The sequence below is a fragment of the Poecilia reticulata genome, chromosome 17 (genome assembly GCF_904066995.2).
Source record: "Poecilia reticulata chromosome 17, P_reticulata-male-v2, whole genome shotgun sequence".
Lineage (NCBI taxonomy): Eukaryota > Metazoa > Chordata > Actinopteri > Cyprinodontiformes > Poeciliidae > Poecilia > Poecilia reticulata.
In genome coordinates, this window is record NC_088846.1 from 19933603 (window position 1) to 19949589 (window position 15987).

Consider the following 15987-nt stretch of genomic DNA (forward strand, 5'->3'; position numbering starts at 1 on the left):
GTGTCTGAGAACCCTGGACAGTATCTCCACTTAAATTGGAACATGTTTGTGAGCCGCAGTAGGATACTGTAGTTTCCATAACCAAACAAGTGATTCCAGGCATGTGCTGTGACCTTACTCAGTGAATATTTTAGTATTTTTATTTATGTATTTTTTTTTATCTTCTAACAAGTTGGTACAATCTTGTTTCTACCCTCTATGGTCGATCGTTATGGAAAAAAAAAACACAATAATAAGGGATGTGCTGACAGAAAAAGGAAGATATAACAGGACAGAGGAGGAAAGTTGCTTCGGGAGGAAATTAGAGAAGCAAGTGGGAAGAGCAGAGAGGAAAGGAAGGAGGGAGGGAGAGAAATGAAGCATTGAGTGGAAGGTATGGTCCGACAGAATCGTCTCAGTCAGCAGCTGTTGGTACAGGATATCCACATGGAAAGAGGCAGTGGAGTGGAAATACAGCAAAATGCAGCTTATAGACCTTTTGTTGAACATATACAGGATTAGCCTGCCTTGAATGTTGCCCTGAATCTTTATAACTTGAAAGTGAGTACATGATGTGAAAAGGGATAGGAAAGAGGAAAAAATGAGGGAGAGATTTCAGTTAGTGCTAGACGGCAAAGCCGATCTATATAAAAAGACTTTCAGCCATAATAAGAGGCACATTTCAGTCTAGATTTGCCTTAAAAGAAGTCTTTCTGCTTCACCGTCCTGTCTTGTATGAGCTGGTATGAAATGTTTATATACACGGCCTGAAATCAACTTAGCACAGTTCTAGTAGTTTTGCATTTTTTAGTAAAAATTAAAAAGAAATATTCATAAAATCCTGAAACCGCTTTTATTTAAAACAACTTTTATTTAAAACAACTTTCATTCCCACTGCTTCTAAAATATTAAACTATAGTGATTAGAGTGTAATTACTTAAAACATTTATTCATAGTTGTTTTGAAGAATATGAACTAGTGCTTTGTTTCTTTTTGCTTTTTGGCTCCCAGTAAGAAAAATAACTAGAAATCCCCAAAAAGCTGGATTTGCGATTTAGAAAGTGGGAGTTTGCTGATTGAAACAACTTTACTGTCACATATTGTAGAATATAAAAATATACAAATTTTATTTGGTAGTAAATAAAATAAAAACTATGCACTTTTGTACTTTAGCATATCTGGAGCTGCCTTTTCATTTTTTGATGAAATCTTGTCTTAAATTGTAACTCCTACACTTAAAAATAAAGTAAGAAATAGGTTAATTTATTCGCTTTGGCACTCATGAGGCAGTTCTCCTCCTTCAACATCTCTTATCGCACAGGCAGCGAGAGCTAAGACACGAGTCAAGACTTAACTTCTTCTCCACTTCATTGCGCTAATGCAATTACCTCCACTGGTGGGAATAAGGGGGGCGGGGGGAGCTTTAAAAATTCCTGATTAATCCAATGAAATGTCTGAGACTGTATACTGTATGCATTTCTCTCTAGGCCACTGTCAAGACCGCTGCTGGGCACTAATGCAGCTTTTCATGATAAAACATTTTAGCATTTGCTTTTACATGGAGAGAAAAGTGCTGGACACTTTTCTCTCCATGTAAGAAGAGAACACACCTTTTCATTTGGTGCTTCTATGAGTTTAGACTACATTTCTGGGTAATATATTCAGTTAGGAAGGCTAAATTTATATTCAGCTTTTTATTCTGACTCTAGTTGCAGGAGGTCAGTTTTTTCTCCTGCTGCATCAAAGAGGAACGAAACTTTGACACTTTGTTGAAAGACCATCGAACATAATTTGCTGCTTCCTTACATTAAATCCAGTCATGCACATTGCCTTAAATAAAAATATTCAAATATTTGTATGAATAAAAAGAATCATTGGAAAGTGGAAGGAAAAGTATACATTGTTTTTTTGTTTTTTTACAAAACCCCAACATAATGACCAAGGAACACAGCGCACAATACAAGATACAAATGCAACTGAAATGCAGAAAATGCCAAGAGCTTGTACTAAAAACTTACATGTGGTTGGTAATTTTATAGCAGCCACCGATCTGCTTTGTCACAGTATAGGTTTTGGTCCAACATGTTGTTGCTGGGTTGCATCCATCTCCCAGAGGAGAAGCCTTCCTTCTCTTGGCTTCACATGATCCTGGCTGTCCTGTTCCTCCTTACATAATGTTCACACTGCGCTGTCACTCTGTGTTATTGTCTCCTGCCAGTCTGAGCCATGGAACATATTCACTGTTCTGATGTGTCATTGCAGCTTTTAGCTAAAGTTTGATTCTGATAAAGGTCAGAACTCTGTTATTCACATAAATACAGAGTAGTATGTGTATAAGATGGCACTGAAGGCCGATCTAGGATCATCGATCATCATCACTGTCTTGTTTAAAACTGAGACTTCAACCGAACCTTTTAGACATAAGTCGCAAGTCTCCTTTACCCAACAACATGATCTTATCTCACTTATTTGTTCTGGTGAAATGTAAAACATGTTTGATCTTGTGTTGGGGATTTTTGTTTTTTTGGGGAGAGTGGGGGGGTTAGCAAATTTGTGTTTTTGGCCAGAAGAGTTTTCTATTGACATAAATGAACAAGATTAGACAGCCAATATAATGCATAATGTTTTATGAAGCTTTTCAATAATATTGCAAATAATTAGGATTTCTAAGAATCCCTAAATGTTGTTTATACAAAGAAACATACTGATACAAATTATATTCTTTCTCATTTTCTTTTTCAGTCACCTAAAAGTCAATGAATGTTGTTGCTGCCACTGTTCTTCATAAAAGAGTAAAATAAATTGGAAAATGTTTATTAATTTTATGCTACTTTTTAATTAAAATCAACTTTTAATCCTTGAAAAAAGCCCTGCAGAGGGAAATGTGTGAAATGTATTGAAATTCAGGGCGCATTCACACAAGCTTTGGTCCACTTTAAACAAATTCTAGACCGGTTCTTTGGGGAAGGTGTGAATACACAATCTGACTCTGATGTAGACCAAAAGAGCAAACTCTGGTCCACCTAAAAACCTGGAACACAGTTTGGTTGAAGTGAACTGTAGCGCGATTCGAATGCTTATGTAAATGTCAAGTGGACCACAGAATGCTAAACTGCTAAAACCTGATGCTACTCTATTCTTGTTTGTAATTTATGACGAAGGAAGTTGCACTCAAAGGTTTTTGTACTGATTCCTTTAGTACTTCTTGGTGCAGCATCACCACAGGTGAGGGGATGACCAGGTTTTTCAAAGGGTTTGAATCATTTGACAGATGCATTTAAATGTACATAACATTCAAATAAAAGTGTGATGAAACGAGACTGGAAGAGGGCGCAATGTTATCCTACCCAGACACATAGTGAGCAACATGGTAAGGGATGTAAAAATGTCATCTCGGGTCACCAAATCTCTAACAATTATAAGAATCTGGTCCCAACCATTGTTCACTAGTCCAAAAGAAATCAACCTTGTTTTATGGACACATCAATGCCTTTGCCTAAATCCTGTGAACTGAGGAAAAGAAAGCATAAGAGCAGATCCAGGACTGGGAGTGTCTAGAAAGATTGTACAGTATGCTTAATTTGCTCCAACCTTACAAAATATCACGGGGTAAGACTTGACTGTCATGGAAGGACAGATAAATTGTAAGAAGTATTACCAGCATATTAAGTAATTTTGTTATGTTGTGGTTTTGTAAAAAAAAAAAGTTTTTCTTAATCTGGGGATGTTTTCTCTTCATCTCAATGTAAGAAAAAAAAAAGGTTGTGAGTATGCTGCTCTAAAAATGTATGGTATTTACAGAACTTTAACAGGGTTACCAGCAGGGTGCTGTATTTGCAGTTTTATCAACGAGGAGCTGTATGTGTGCAGGAAAAATAAAACATGCACTTTTCGCTTTTCCTCTTGCTCCGATTTGACCTCAACAATTCCTGAGGGAAACATTGGGCTCTTTTGCTGACAAACACCCTGAAGTGTTCACCGGCTAATGATCAGTTGGCTCTGTCTGTTGCTTATTGCAGTGCATGTGTTGTATTGAGGCTTATCAGGGATAATTCTGCTGAAATCAGCATGTTGTACAAAATTATATGGAGTTAAAAGAGTTATTAAGCTAAATAGCAATGAAATCACCTGGGAAATTAATCCAAATATATTGAGTTAATTTTTTACTTATTCATCCCCCTAAGCCCATTATGTTTGTCTATTACAGTGAACTGTATAAAATATCTTTAAAATTGCATTTGCCTCAATAAATTACTGTTACAAAGGAGTGCTTCATTGCTAAAATGTTTTGATTTTCTGCTTCTGCATATACATTTTCTAAGTAAATTCATTTTTTTCACGTTTTATTAAATATATAGAACATTATTTAATTTTTGTGGAATGATACAGTTAGCTAAACCAACTATTGAGCTTTCCTAAGATTTCTTTCTAGAATTTCACCATATGTGATTCAAATAACACTTTAAGGTCTGTACTGAATCATGTGAAAGAGAAATTATTCAAGACAGTGAAGTCCTGCACACTCTGCAGGTCAGATGACACAAAATGAATTATTTAAAAGATGCAGAACTGGGAATAATGTAAAACTAAGTTCACTGAGAAGCTGAAAGAGGGGAAAAAAGAAGGGCTTACATAGACTTCGTACTGTCAAACTCACATTATTTGCATCAAAATAAATCCCTAAAACTATGCAAATGCATGCTCGCTCAAATGCATGCATGCACACTCTGTCAAAGGCAATCATAAACAAATATGTGCCAACTCAGCAAAGTTGCTGAGGCTTCAGAGAAAGACAAAAAGAAAAGGATTCAGACTCTGTTTTATTTCTGTGTAAAATTATTCTGTTTTTGCTTTAATTCAGTTCGCGTCTGTAATCTTGTATCAGGCAATTTGTTTGTGATTTTTTTTATTTTTTTTTTATGGGCTGCATTTACATTTTCCTCGTCTGTACGGGAGATTAAAGAAGAGGGGAAGTGATGCAGAAATTGAGGGAGGTTTGTAAATAGAAAGTAGAAACGGGAAAGAGCAGAGGAGGAGACGGAGGGTGAAAATAAACAAGTGATGATAAAAGCATAGAGGCAAAACTGAATGGAAAAACAGTAAGTAAAAAATTTGCTTATAGAAAAAGAATGAACATGTAAAGAGAAATGAAGAAAAACCTTAATAGCGAAGTTAGTGTTATACACCACCCATGTATCCCACTGCAACAGAATCAACAGCTGTGACTCAAATACTACAGCAATGACCCCATAATAACATAAATTAGAAAATTTCTGAAGATATCTGAACCCACCATTCTGATGCTAAAAATTAGCATCCATGCTAAAGTAAGCTGCAATGTACTCAGTAGCATGTGGAGAGTCACAAGTATGTTGAATAACATGGACTTACTCCATTCAGTATGTTAAAATTAGTGCATAAGCTAAAATTACCCAAAATGCTAATGTTGACCTAAATGCTGCCAGTGGCATGTGAGCTATAACTAGCATGTTGTCTTACATTGACTTCCTCCATTCAGTGTGCTAAACATGGCTAGTAAATAAACAAAATAGCTAAAAAGCTTATTTTAGGGAAAAGACTACTGCTAATGTGGGCAGTAGCTATTTTTGTGCTAATGTTAGTACACTGCCTTCTAATTTTTACTTTTGCAAAAGTAAAAATCACATGTTTACTTTGTGGCACTTGGTTACCAGAAAACATGCTCGTCTCTTAGCAACAGATTAACAACAAGATAAGATTTCTTCAGATTTTTTGAAATACTACTTACTCATACCACTTGTGCAGTTGGTGAATTTTTCAGAAAAGTGAAAATGTTTTACTTTTTTTTTTGTCATTGGTGATGAATATATTATAAAACAGACATTCAACACAACAGTAAAAATCTAAAAACGCGCATCTCAATTAATATAAACAATTTTGTAAACAATTAATTATTGTTTACAAAACATAAGCTATTTTGAAATACTGCTCATCTGCTTACGCACAGGAAATTTGCAGTTGGTGAACTTTTGGTTTTAATTAAGCATAAATCTGTTGTCTTTTTGCAGTGTTTGCTGTTTGTGTCTGTCATTATTGTGTCAGAAACATGTTGTTTCACATTTCACAATATGCTACCGTGGGACTACTCATCAATGCAGACGGGAACCAGTTTCTTTACATGTTTAACACGAGATAAAAAAAAAAAAAATTTCACAGCCACGTAACACTGAAACAAGACGGCGAGGGTCCCCAAAATTCTGCCCCTGTTCTGGATAAAATCAATCTTCCTCAACCTGTAAACATCAATAGATTTCTTGCAGACCTGTGTGTTGTACAAACATTTGAAATTATGTTGTAATTATTTGAGCAGAAATACAGAAGACAAAAAAGAAAAGGTTAGAAAAAGGGGCAGATTATAAAGAGAGAAACAATCTTTAGACATTTAGTCTTTTTTAAAGACTAGAGCTAAGAGAGAGTTCTATCTTTGATTGCTTAGTGTGTTTGCAGCTGCTGACTGGTAATATCCAGCTTGAATGCTTTTTTTAAACTCACTGAATGCATGAACCAGAGCTCTGCATACGTGTTCAGCCTCTGGATATATGAATATCAACGTCTCCATGAAACCCAGGGTTTAAGTCAGGCGCTATGTGGAGCAGATCTGTCATTATAGTTGTCTATGCACCATTTCTTGCTGCATTAGGCATTACTTTGCCCTTGTGTCAGATCTTTGCAGTATTATAATGATACTCAGTCTCCAAATATAGATCAATTTCGAACTAAGAAACACAGTAAAATAAAAAAGTGTTACTCCCTCGCATACAGAAGCAGCTCTCCAAAGTTTTTCTTAAAAAAATTTTAAATAAAAAGTCAACACTGGAGGGTTCAGTTGGTAATAAATTTTGAAATAAGTTGAAATATCCATCCATCCATCCATCCATCCATCCATCCATCCATCCATCCATCCATCCATCCATCCATCCATCCATCCATCCATCCATCCATCCATCCATCCATCCATCCATCCATCCATCCATCCATTTTCTTCCGCTTCATCCGGGGTCGGGTCGCGGGGGCAGCAGCTTCAGAAGGGAGGCCCAGACTTCCCTCTCCCCAGCCACTTCTTCCAGCTCCTCCAGGGGAACCCCAAGGCGTTCCCAGGCCAGCCGAGAGACATAGTCCTTCCAGCATGTCCTGGGTCTTCCCCGAGGCCTCCTCCCGGTGGGACGTGCCCGGAACACCTCACCAGGGAGGCGTCCAGCAGGCATCCTGACCAGATGCCCGAGCCACCTCAACTGGCTCCTCTCAACGCGGAGGAGCAGCGGCTCTACTCCGAGTCCCTCCTGGATGACCAAGCTGCTCACCCTATCTCTAAGGGAGAGCCCAGCCACCCTATGGAGAAAACCCATTTTGGCCACTTGTATCCGTGATCTCGTTCTTTCGGTCATGACCCAAATCTCATGACCATAGATGAGGGTGGGAACGTAGATCGACCGGTAAATCGAGAGCTTCGCTTTTTGACTCTGCTCTCTCTTCACCACGACGGACCGGTACAGCGCCCGCTTCACGGCAGACGCTGCCCCAATCCGCCTGTCGATCTCCCGCTCCCTTCTTCCCTCATTCGTGAACAAGATCCCCAGATACTTAAATTCCTCCACTTGAGGCAGGACGACCCCCCTGACCCGGAGAAGGCCTTTTCCGGCTCAAGACCATGGCCTCGGATTTGGAGGCACTGAGCCTCATCCCGGCCGCTTCACACTCGGCCGCGAACCACTCCAGCGAGAGCCGCATATCACGATCTGATGAAGCCAACAGGACCACATCATCCGCAAAAAGCAGAGATGCGATCGTAAGGCCACCTGAACAGATCCCCTCAACACCTCGGCTGCGCCTAGAAATTCTGTCCATGAAAGTAATGAACAGAATCTGTGACAAAGGGCAGCCTTGGCGGAGTCCAACTCTCACTGGAAATGAGCCCGACTTACTGCCGGCAATGCGGACCAGACTCTGACACCGGTCATACAGGGACCTGACAGCCCGTATAAAAGGGCCTGGTACCCCATACTCCCGGAGAACCCACCACACGGCCCCCCGAGGTACACGGTCGAACGCCTTCTCCAAGTCCACAAAACACATGTAGACTGGTTGGGTGAACTCCCATGCACCCTCCAGGACCCTCCTGAGGGTGTAGAGCTGGTCCAGTGTTGCACGGCCAGGACGAAAAGCACACTGCTCTTCCTGAATCCGAGGTTCGACTATCCAACGGACCCTACTCCAGGACACCTGAATAGACCTTACCAGGGAGACTTAAGAGTGTGACCCCCCTTGTAATTGGAGCACACCCTCCGGTCCCCCTTTTTGAACAGGGGGACCACCACCCCAGTCTGCCAATCCAGGGGAACTGCCCCTGATGTCCATGCGATATTGCAGAGTCGCCTGAGCCAACACAACCCTACAACATCCAGAGCCTTAAGAAACTCCGGACGGATCTCATCCACCCCCCGGGGCCCTGCCATTGAGTAGCTTTTTGACCACCTGAAATATTACATTATAATTCAAGCTTTTCACTCTCTATTGTATTGAGTTTCAGTGAATAAATCAAACTCTGGTTGGCTTGGTCAGAAGTCTGGTTCACATGGGAAGATGTGAATGTGCAATCGAACTCTGATGCAGACCAAGAAAGCAAACTCTGGTCCATTTAAATACCTGGTCAAAGTGAACTCTGGTGTGGTTTGAATGCATATGTGAATACTGAGCAGGTCGTAGACCAGTCCAAAAGTTTTCAGTCCCCAGTCGAACCAAGTCTACTTGATTATCCAGTGTGAGAACACCCTTGGCTAAGAAAATACCTTTTTTGTATGATAAACAGTTTGTGTCACGCTCTAGGCCTTTTTTTCTTCTACAGTCCCTGGGAACGTTCTCAGAAGGCATAGCACAATTATTTATTTGAAATGGGACATTTTGAATAAAAATTTTGTGGTTTCTGCCAGAAAATGACACACTCGTTCTGTAAGCAGGCTAAAGATCCAGCAATAAGACCAGATTGATACAAAAATGGTTCACAAGATATCAAATCAATCTTCTGCCATGACGGTCACTAGCCCCAGCACTAAACCCGACATAAAACCTGCGGTGTCTGCAACAAAAACCAGTAGGGAGAAGCCAGGACTAGAGGAGCTTTGCTAAAAACAAATTGTGAACAGTCTTATAGTCACAAATGTTTTTTTTTTTTTTTTTGGTTTTGTTTTTTGTTTTTTCAAAAAATAAAATCTTTTGGATTTTCTGAATAAATGTACTAAAAATTAAAAGTGACATTTTTCTCTATTTTTTTTTTTTTGTGCCCTAATAAAAGGTGTTTTACACATCTGGCAGAGGTGCCAATTAATTTGATTGACTCATTAAGATTTTCCATGAATGTTTGGGATTCAGTAGAAGAGAACAAAAATAAAACGGCAATGTAAACCATCTCAGATTGAAGTTGGGATTTTTCTCAGTTTTTTTTCTCTTGCAGTCTACCCTTTTTTCCCTCGGTCTCTGTGTTTTCGTTCTCTCTCCATCCTCTAATGGATACTCCATCTGTATGTGTTGCAGGATCACTCTCAACGGGATGAAGGTGTCCAGGCCAGACGTCCGCATCGGCCGCTACAGAATGATTAAGCATGAGAGGGACAAACACAACGAGCCAAACCCACAGAGGTACTGCATCACTGTCTGAAGTCAATCCCCATCTTTACATTTGAATCGATCTTGCTGCTTTTGTTTCATACAAAAACTTTTCAGTTATTTCTGTTAGGTTTTGGATTTCTTGTTTTAAGGGTTACAAACATATGACTCCCTGAAAAACTGTAAGAAGCACACCTTGAGAAAGTGCTTTGCAATCTGAGTTGGAAACATCAGAACCACGTTTGTCAGCTTCAGCGGTAGAGACACCGCATTTCATCCGCTGTGGTTAAACGAGAACTCTTGCTCTTTATTTTCCACAGCTTCTGATTTCCAATTCACACCTGGGAGCTGCCTGCTGTTAGTCCAGCGCTCCTGCTGTTTGTTCACAGAGCAGGTCCTGCAAAGAAACTACAAGTGAAAGAAAAAAAAAAGTCTCCCTTTGACACTTTAACACAGAGGTGTTAAAGTATATCTTTAAAGACTGCATTGCTGTCGGATCTTTAAGTCCAGTATTTGGCTAATTCAGCTTGCTGACTTCATGGATCTTGGGAGTTTGGAGAAAGAAGCTGTCTAATTGAAGTTTGCAGTCTTATCTTGCCTAATTCTAATTTTATTTTGTTTAACAGTGTTAAAAGTCGTTTGGCTTTTATAGCATTTTGTTTTAACTTTCTGCAAGCTGTATCTTCCAGGAGGAGAACGACATAAACATGTTACAAAACGAATACAATTTTTCCTCTCTATAATCATGCTCTACTTTCTGTTGACTTGGCTCATAAAATCCCAATAAAATAGATTTAAGTTCATGGCTAAAATGTTAACATTTTTAAAAACTAAAAAAAAAAAAAAAGTTTGAAGGGTTTGAATCCTTTTGTAAAACATTGTAAATAAGGGAAATATATGTCACACATGCTACAGTACTATAATTTAATGTTTAGTGAATATGCTGCTGAATAGGCAGGTTCTTGCAATGTAAGCAGGTCATAACATTCAGGTGCAACATTATATCAGGACTTTGTGTGTAAATCTGTCAGATTATAAAGCAAAATATGAACCAATGCAATTTCCTGCACCCCACGGTTTGGGTGTTACGGTCACAAAAAGACAAGAAAACATGTTAAAACACCAAAGGAAAAAAAAAAGGCTTTTTTAATAAACCAAAAATTGCTTTTCATGCATACAGCCCTAGGGTTTTAATGCTGCTCTTTGCGCTACTCTGATCTGAATTGCTTTTTCAGACAAAACGTGCAAAAATACCTCCCTCATAAATGTGCTATTTTATGCTTTGATGAACGAGAACCAGTATGCAGAGATGAGCCCTTCTAGACACATTAATCACCAGGAGTATAGCACCTCACATTAAGCTGCTTAAATGCGGATTATCACTGTTTATTCTCCTCTAAGAGCCTCCGTTTTCATGCCTGGATAGGCCGGCCAATGAAGCCTCTCAGCACCAAAATCGATAGCTGCTCTGGCTTGGTTTGAATAAATATGTAGTGAAACTGCCCCCCCCCTCCCGCCCCCAATATTATTTCAGTTTGATCTCCAGTGGCGTGATTATGTCACAACATTTAGACACTTCTTTGCTCCCGGACCGTAGTCCGCAGTGAGTTCTGCTTTAGTCGTTGCTGCTAAATTGGTTTTTAAGAAGATTAACAACTGCTGGGAACAAGAGTCATGAGTGAAAGCATATTGACTGTTTACTGCAGCCAAACAAATTGTGGCTACTTGATTTGAATTTTGCATATAGCCTCTGAATCTGGCCGCTGATACGATATTACTTTTTTTTTTATTTTCAATTATGTTCTTTTAACAAGAGAGACATTAGAGGAGAAAATAAAATAAAACTGTCAGCTTAGCAAAAAAAGAAGAGAAGATCAAAAGTTCTGCTCTATCTAATGTTATTGTGCTTCGCATTTTATATAAGAGAAATAGTCCAAGTTTTTGGATCTTGTATTCATGTTGGAAATGACAAGTTTGGAGTTGTTTATTTCCTTAAACATATCCAATCAAGAGTTCTCTGGCAAGGAGGCAGGTAAGCTGGTCAGCACTGACTAATGGCAAAATGGACAGAACTAAAAACTGAGAAAAACTGACAAAGGCTGCAAATAAAATGTGAAACCTGAGTGAAGGTTCACCTCCCAGTAGGACAAAAACGCTAACCATGCCACTAGAGATACCATGGGATGATATAACCCTAACCCTTTGATAGACTTGAGATGAATCCAATTGAGAATCTGTAGCAATACTTGGAAATCAGATGCACTTCTCCAGCCAACATCCCAGTCTCCAAATGTGTAAATCTGGTAGAAATTTAGCCTAAAAGATATGCAGTCGCTCTGCAGCAAAACATGGCTCAACAAATGATTGATCAGGAGGTTGAATACAAAATACAAATCCATCTTTTTGTGTGAGAAATAAAAATAAAAAAACATAAATCATTTTTTGCTTTTATGCTTCCCAGTGACTAATTCTGTTCAAGTTAAAGGGGGGAAAAAATAGAAGTTACTGTTGTTCATTCATCATGAATTTTGCCGTCAAATGTTGAGAACATTTTACAAATTATAAAGTCAGAGAACACCTCTCTGACTGAAAAATGCAGAAGTCAAACAGGTGAAAATGTTTTCTGCCAACATGCAGAAAAAAAAGACATCTTAACAGACCAGTCTTACCATCTCCACTTGTTCTCTGCATCCTTTTTAAACTTCCAATGCTTGTCAGGAGCCTCAGGTGTACTTTACCGATCTGCTCAGCCGGTCTCCGATTGCATAGTCTGTTTTAGACATAATAATTATTCATTCCTTTTTAAGTTTTTAGTGATTTTTCTTGGTTGTTAAGCCAATTTCCATCTTGTCCTCTTACAGTTTAGTCATTGCACTTCTAAGAGATCCATTAACAATACACTGATATTATTAAGTACTTTATCACATAATTTCTGAAAATATGGAAATAAATAATATACCCATTTTAGTGAAAATGAGGGGAAAGTGAAAGTTCACCCACAACATTTTATGGCTTTAGCTGACAAGAACATAGAGAAAATAGTTTTTCCTGAGACATCCATCTCAATGTGCTTCAGCTTTAAAAACGAACAATCTATACTGTAAATTTGCCGCAATAGCTTGAAAGTGAAAATGTTTAAAATAACCAGGCTTGTGCTGTGTATCACTCTTCATTGTTTTGTATGCGTGCGTGCCTCTGTGTTTGTGTATGTCAGAGAGATGGAAAGGTTCAACGTTCCCCCCAGTAATTGCCTACTGAAATGACACCAATAGAGATGGAAGCCGGCTAGGTCAGAGTGGTCTAGTTGCTTTCATCAAAATCAATAAATCAGCCACTAGACAGAATGAAAGTGTGTGTCTGTGTTTGCATGCGTGTGAATGTGCATGTTGTGTGCGTGCGTTTCTGATTGATACTCAGTTCTCATTTTCCTCCCCGTCTTGCTGGTTGATTTCTTTCTGGTCCATAGACCAGACTTCCTCTATAAGAGGTGACACCAAGAGGGACACTTTTTATTTGGGGTGGATACATTATTCATCACCGAGGCGACGGGCAGAAAATAGACTTCTATAAGTTGCCATAAACTTCATTTTTTAAAGCCGTTCTGGACACTTATGTCTTTCAGGTTAAAGTGAGCTTTTACAAAGAAGTGGGCTTGGACTTTAATAAATTGTGGCAGGTCAAGATGGTCAAAGGCAGCAAAGGTGAAAAATAGCCGACTCAGGACTGCATTCAGGCAGTTTTTTTGTTTTGTTTTTTTAAATGAAAGGCTTTCTCATTTATTTTCTCCTTTTGAGCACAACATTTCTTCTATGGGAAACAAGATATTTATTATAATGCAGCTTGGTAAGCATTTCTGACACTGCAGTACATTTAATCTATCAAATTAACCGAAGTTTTAGACACAGTTGTCTAATATACACCTTAAAAACATTAATATGGTAACAAATCATAAGTTTTTAATCAGATACCAAAGGTGTCATGATCCGTCTTTGGTGCACAGCAATACCTTCGTACAGTGGTTTTTTTTTAGCACTTCTTCCATTTTGTGAAGATGCAAAGAAGCTGTATAAAGCTTCTTCAGTTCCTATATCAGCAATAACTTGTCTAGCACAATGTGCACCCTAGTTCACCCCGGCAGAATCATTGTATTAAAGCCCCCACTGAAAAGCAAAGGCAAAAAAATTACATGAATTCATCAGCAGATGTACATTTTATGAAATAAAAAAAAATGAAATAGAGGTAATAGAATTAAAATCAGCAATAGCTCAGTCAGTGGCTTGATCTAGGAAAGAGACATTGCTAAATCCAGAGGTACATGACCAGGGCTGTTTTCTATGGGAAATAAGAACAGAGTAAACGTAGTTAACAACATCAGTACCTCAGTTAATGGCTCCCATGGAGGCGCATAGCTGAACATAAGTCTATTCTATGGGAAAATTAAAATAAATAAGTACATAAAGTTAATGGAAGCAACACCTCTATATGCATCTTTGTTCAGGAAAGAGGCAAAATTACCACAATTGCTGGATCTGGAGGGCTTTCTGTTAGAAAGAAAATCAGAAGACAAAGCCACTTCAAATTGAAAAGTAAAAGCGAGAGCGTATGGCTAGAATAAGTCTGATACTTTTGTCAGGTTTACTTGGAATGTTAAATTTCTTTCTCGAGATACAAAATAAGTTACCACTTTTTAAAGCTTCAAATAGCATAAAAAGGACACATTTACCTGTTTAAAACTATGAATTTTATTCAACGCTTGCATTTGGCGTGACGGCCTTTATGTGAGTTTTATTTCCTGAACGCATTGACAGCAATAACAAACCTGCTTGGTTGTTTGCTGAATAAAAGAAAAGTATTTCCTTTTTTTCTTTAAAAGGAGTGGAGAACAGCTCAGATTGTCCTTGAAGAGGTTTGCATCACTACAGTTCTTTTTCCCACACCAAACATTTTGACACATTGACAGGAACTGCACAGGTGTGTTAACAGCAGCTGCATTCCTCACAGGAAATGTCATGTTGTATTTTATGCTTGTTCATTTAACATGTCCTCTATGAAAAAATGCCCCCTTCGCTGATAAATTCAGCTTGACTTTCTGTTTCTTTGTCTCCAGGTCCAGTTTTTGGTTTCCTCTTTACACTTCAGAATAATTATAAAGTCTTCTAAGACACGTTATCTGGGCTACCTGGGTAATGTCTAATTTTTACAGAGGAATACTTTTATGCCTACTGCCAGATGGATGTTTGCTATCTCGCACGCACCTATGACTGCACATTCAGTTGAATGTGCACAATCTTTCACACAAGACTCCTTTCTCTCAGCTCGCTCAGAGATTCTGGTTAGGCATAGCAATGAGATATTGGTAAGAAAGAGGGACATTCATCACCAGCCTGGAGCATGTGTTAACACACGCACGCATACACACACATACACACCCCCGCACACGCGCACACACACACACACACACGCCGTCTGGCAAACTTCGCCTCATGCATTACAATTGAATGAGATGCAGGGAAACATTGTCCAATATTCAGTTCATATGTTATCATCCCGGTACAGTGCGGCTGAAATGTATGTTGGTGTATGCATTTGAATTTATGTATGAGTTTAAATGTATGCCTGTACACAATTGCCTTCTAGGAAAAATGAAGTAAGCATAAACTGCACATTAGGTGAACCCTCTTATTTACACCTATTTCTATTTACAATAGAAAAAATAGAACAAAACATTTGGCCCAATACTGTTTTCCTTGTTGCAGCTGGGCCGACCACAACCCCAATTAAAATATTCCCCTTCAAGGCTAATCCCAACTAATTGTGGACGATTTTTATTGAGCACTGATGAATATTTTTTACATTAGCAGGTGGATTCCAAAAAATTAGAATGTCCTTAAGAAGACAATTTGTTTCAGTAATTTAAATCAAAAAGTGAAACTTGTAGATTTGTTGGACTCGGTGATATATTTTCTGTTTTATTTTATTTATTTGTTATTTTTTTATGAGAATGGCTCACAAAATTATGCATCTCAAAAAAGTGTAATATACTTTAAAGCTGAAAATAAGTTTACATTTATTTTGTATAATAAAAAAAATAATAAAAATCTGACCATGTTACACAATCATGCGGAGGACCGTTGACTTTGTTCAGCAAACAACCACCGATACAAGGAGGATAAGCACAGAGAGGTAATTCATAAAGAAGTGCTGTATCCAGACACATTATTGAAAAAGTACACAAACGGCGGTGACAGTTAGAGCTTTGAGGGGATGTTGAAGCAAAGTCCTTTCTAGAGTTTGTGGGATGTTCACAAGAATGTGAACTGTGGTTAGAGTCAGTTGCCCCTTGCACATCATACAAAGCGACTGAATTCA

The 15987-nt window shown here is 38.6% G+C and overlaps 1 protein-coding gene across 3 annotated transcripts in view; it reads left to right on the top strand.

The window, feature by feature from the left end:
• b4galt2 (UDP-Gal:betaGlcNAc beta 1,4- galactosyltransferase, polypeptide 2) overlaps nucleotides 1-15987 on the top strand; it is a 178324-nt gene that overhangs the window by 150813 nt on the left and 11524 nt on the right. For all 3 annotated transcript variants that reach the window (XR_014084330.1, XM_081598501.1, XM_081598500.1), the window contains one exon: nucleotides 9547-9651. Coding sequence is in view for 2 of the 3 variants with exons in the window: in XM_081598501.1 (XP_081454627.1) it covers nucleotides 9547-9651 (105 nt within the window). In the remaining variant the exon portion in view is untranslated. The remainder of the gene's footprint in view (nucleotides 1-9546; nucleotides 9652-15987) is intronic.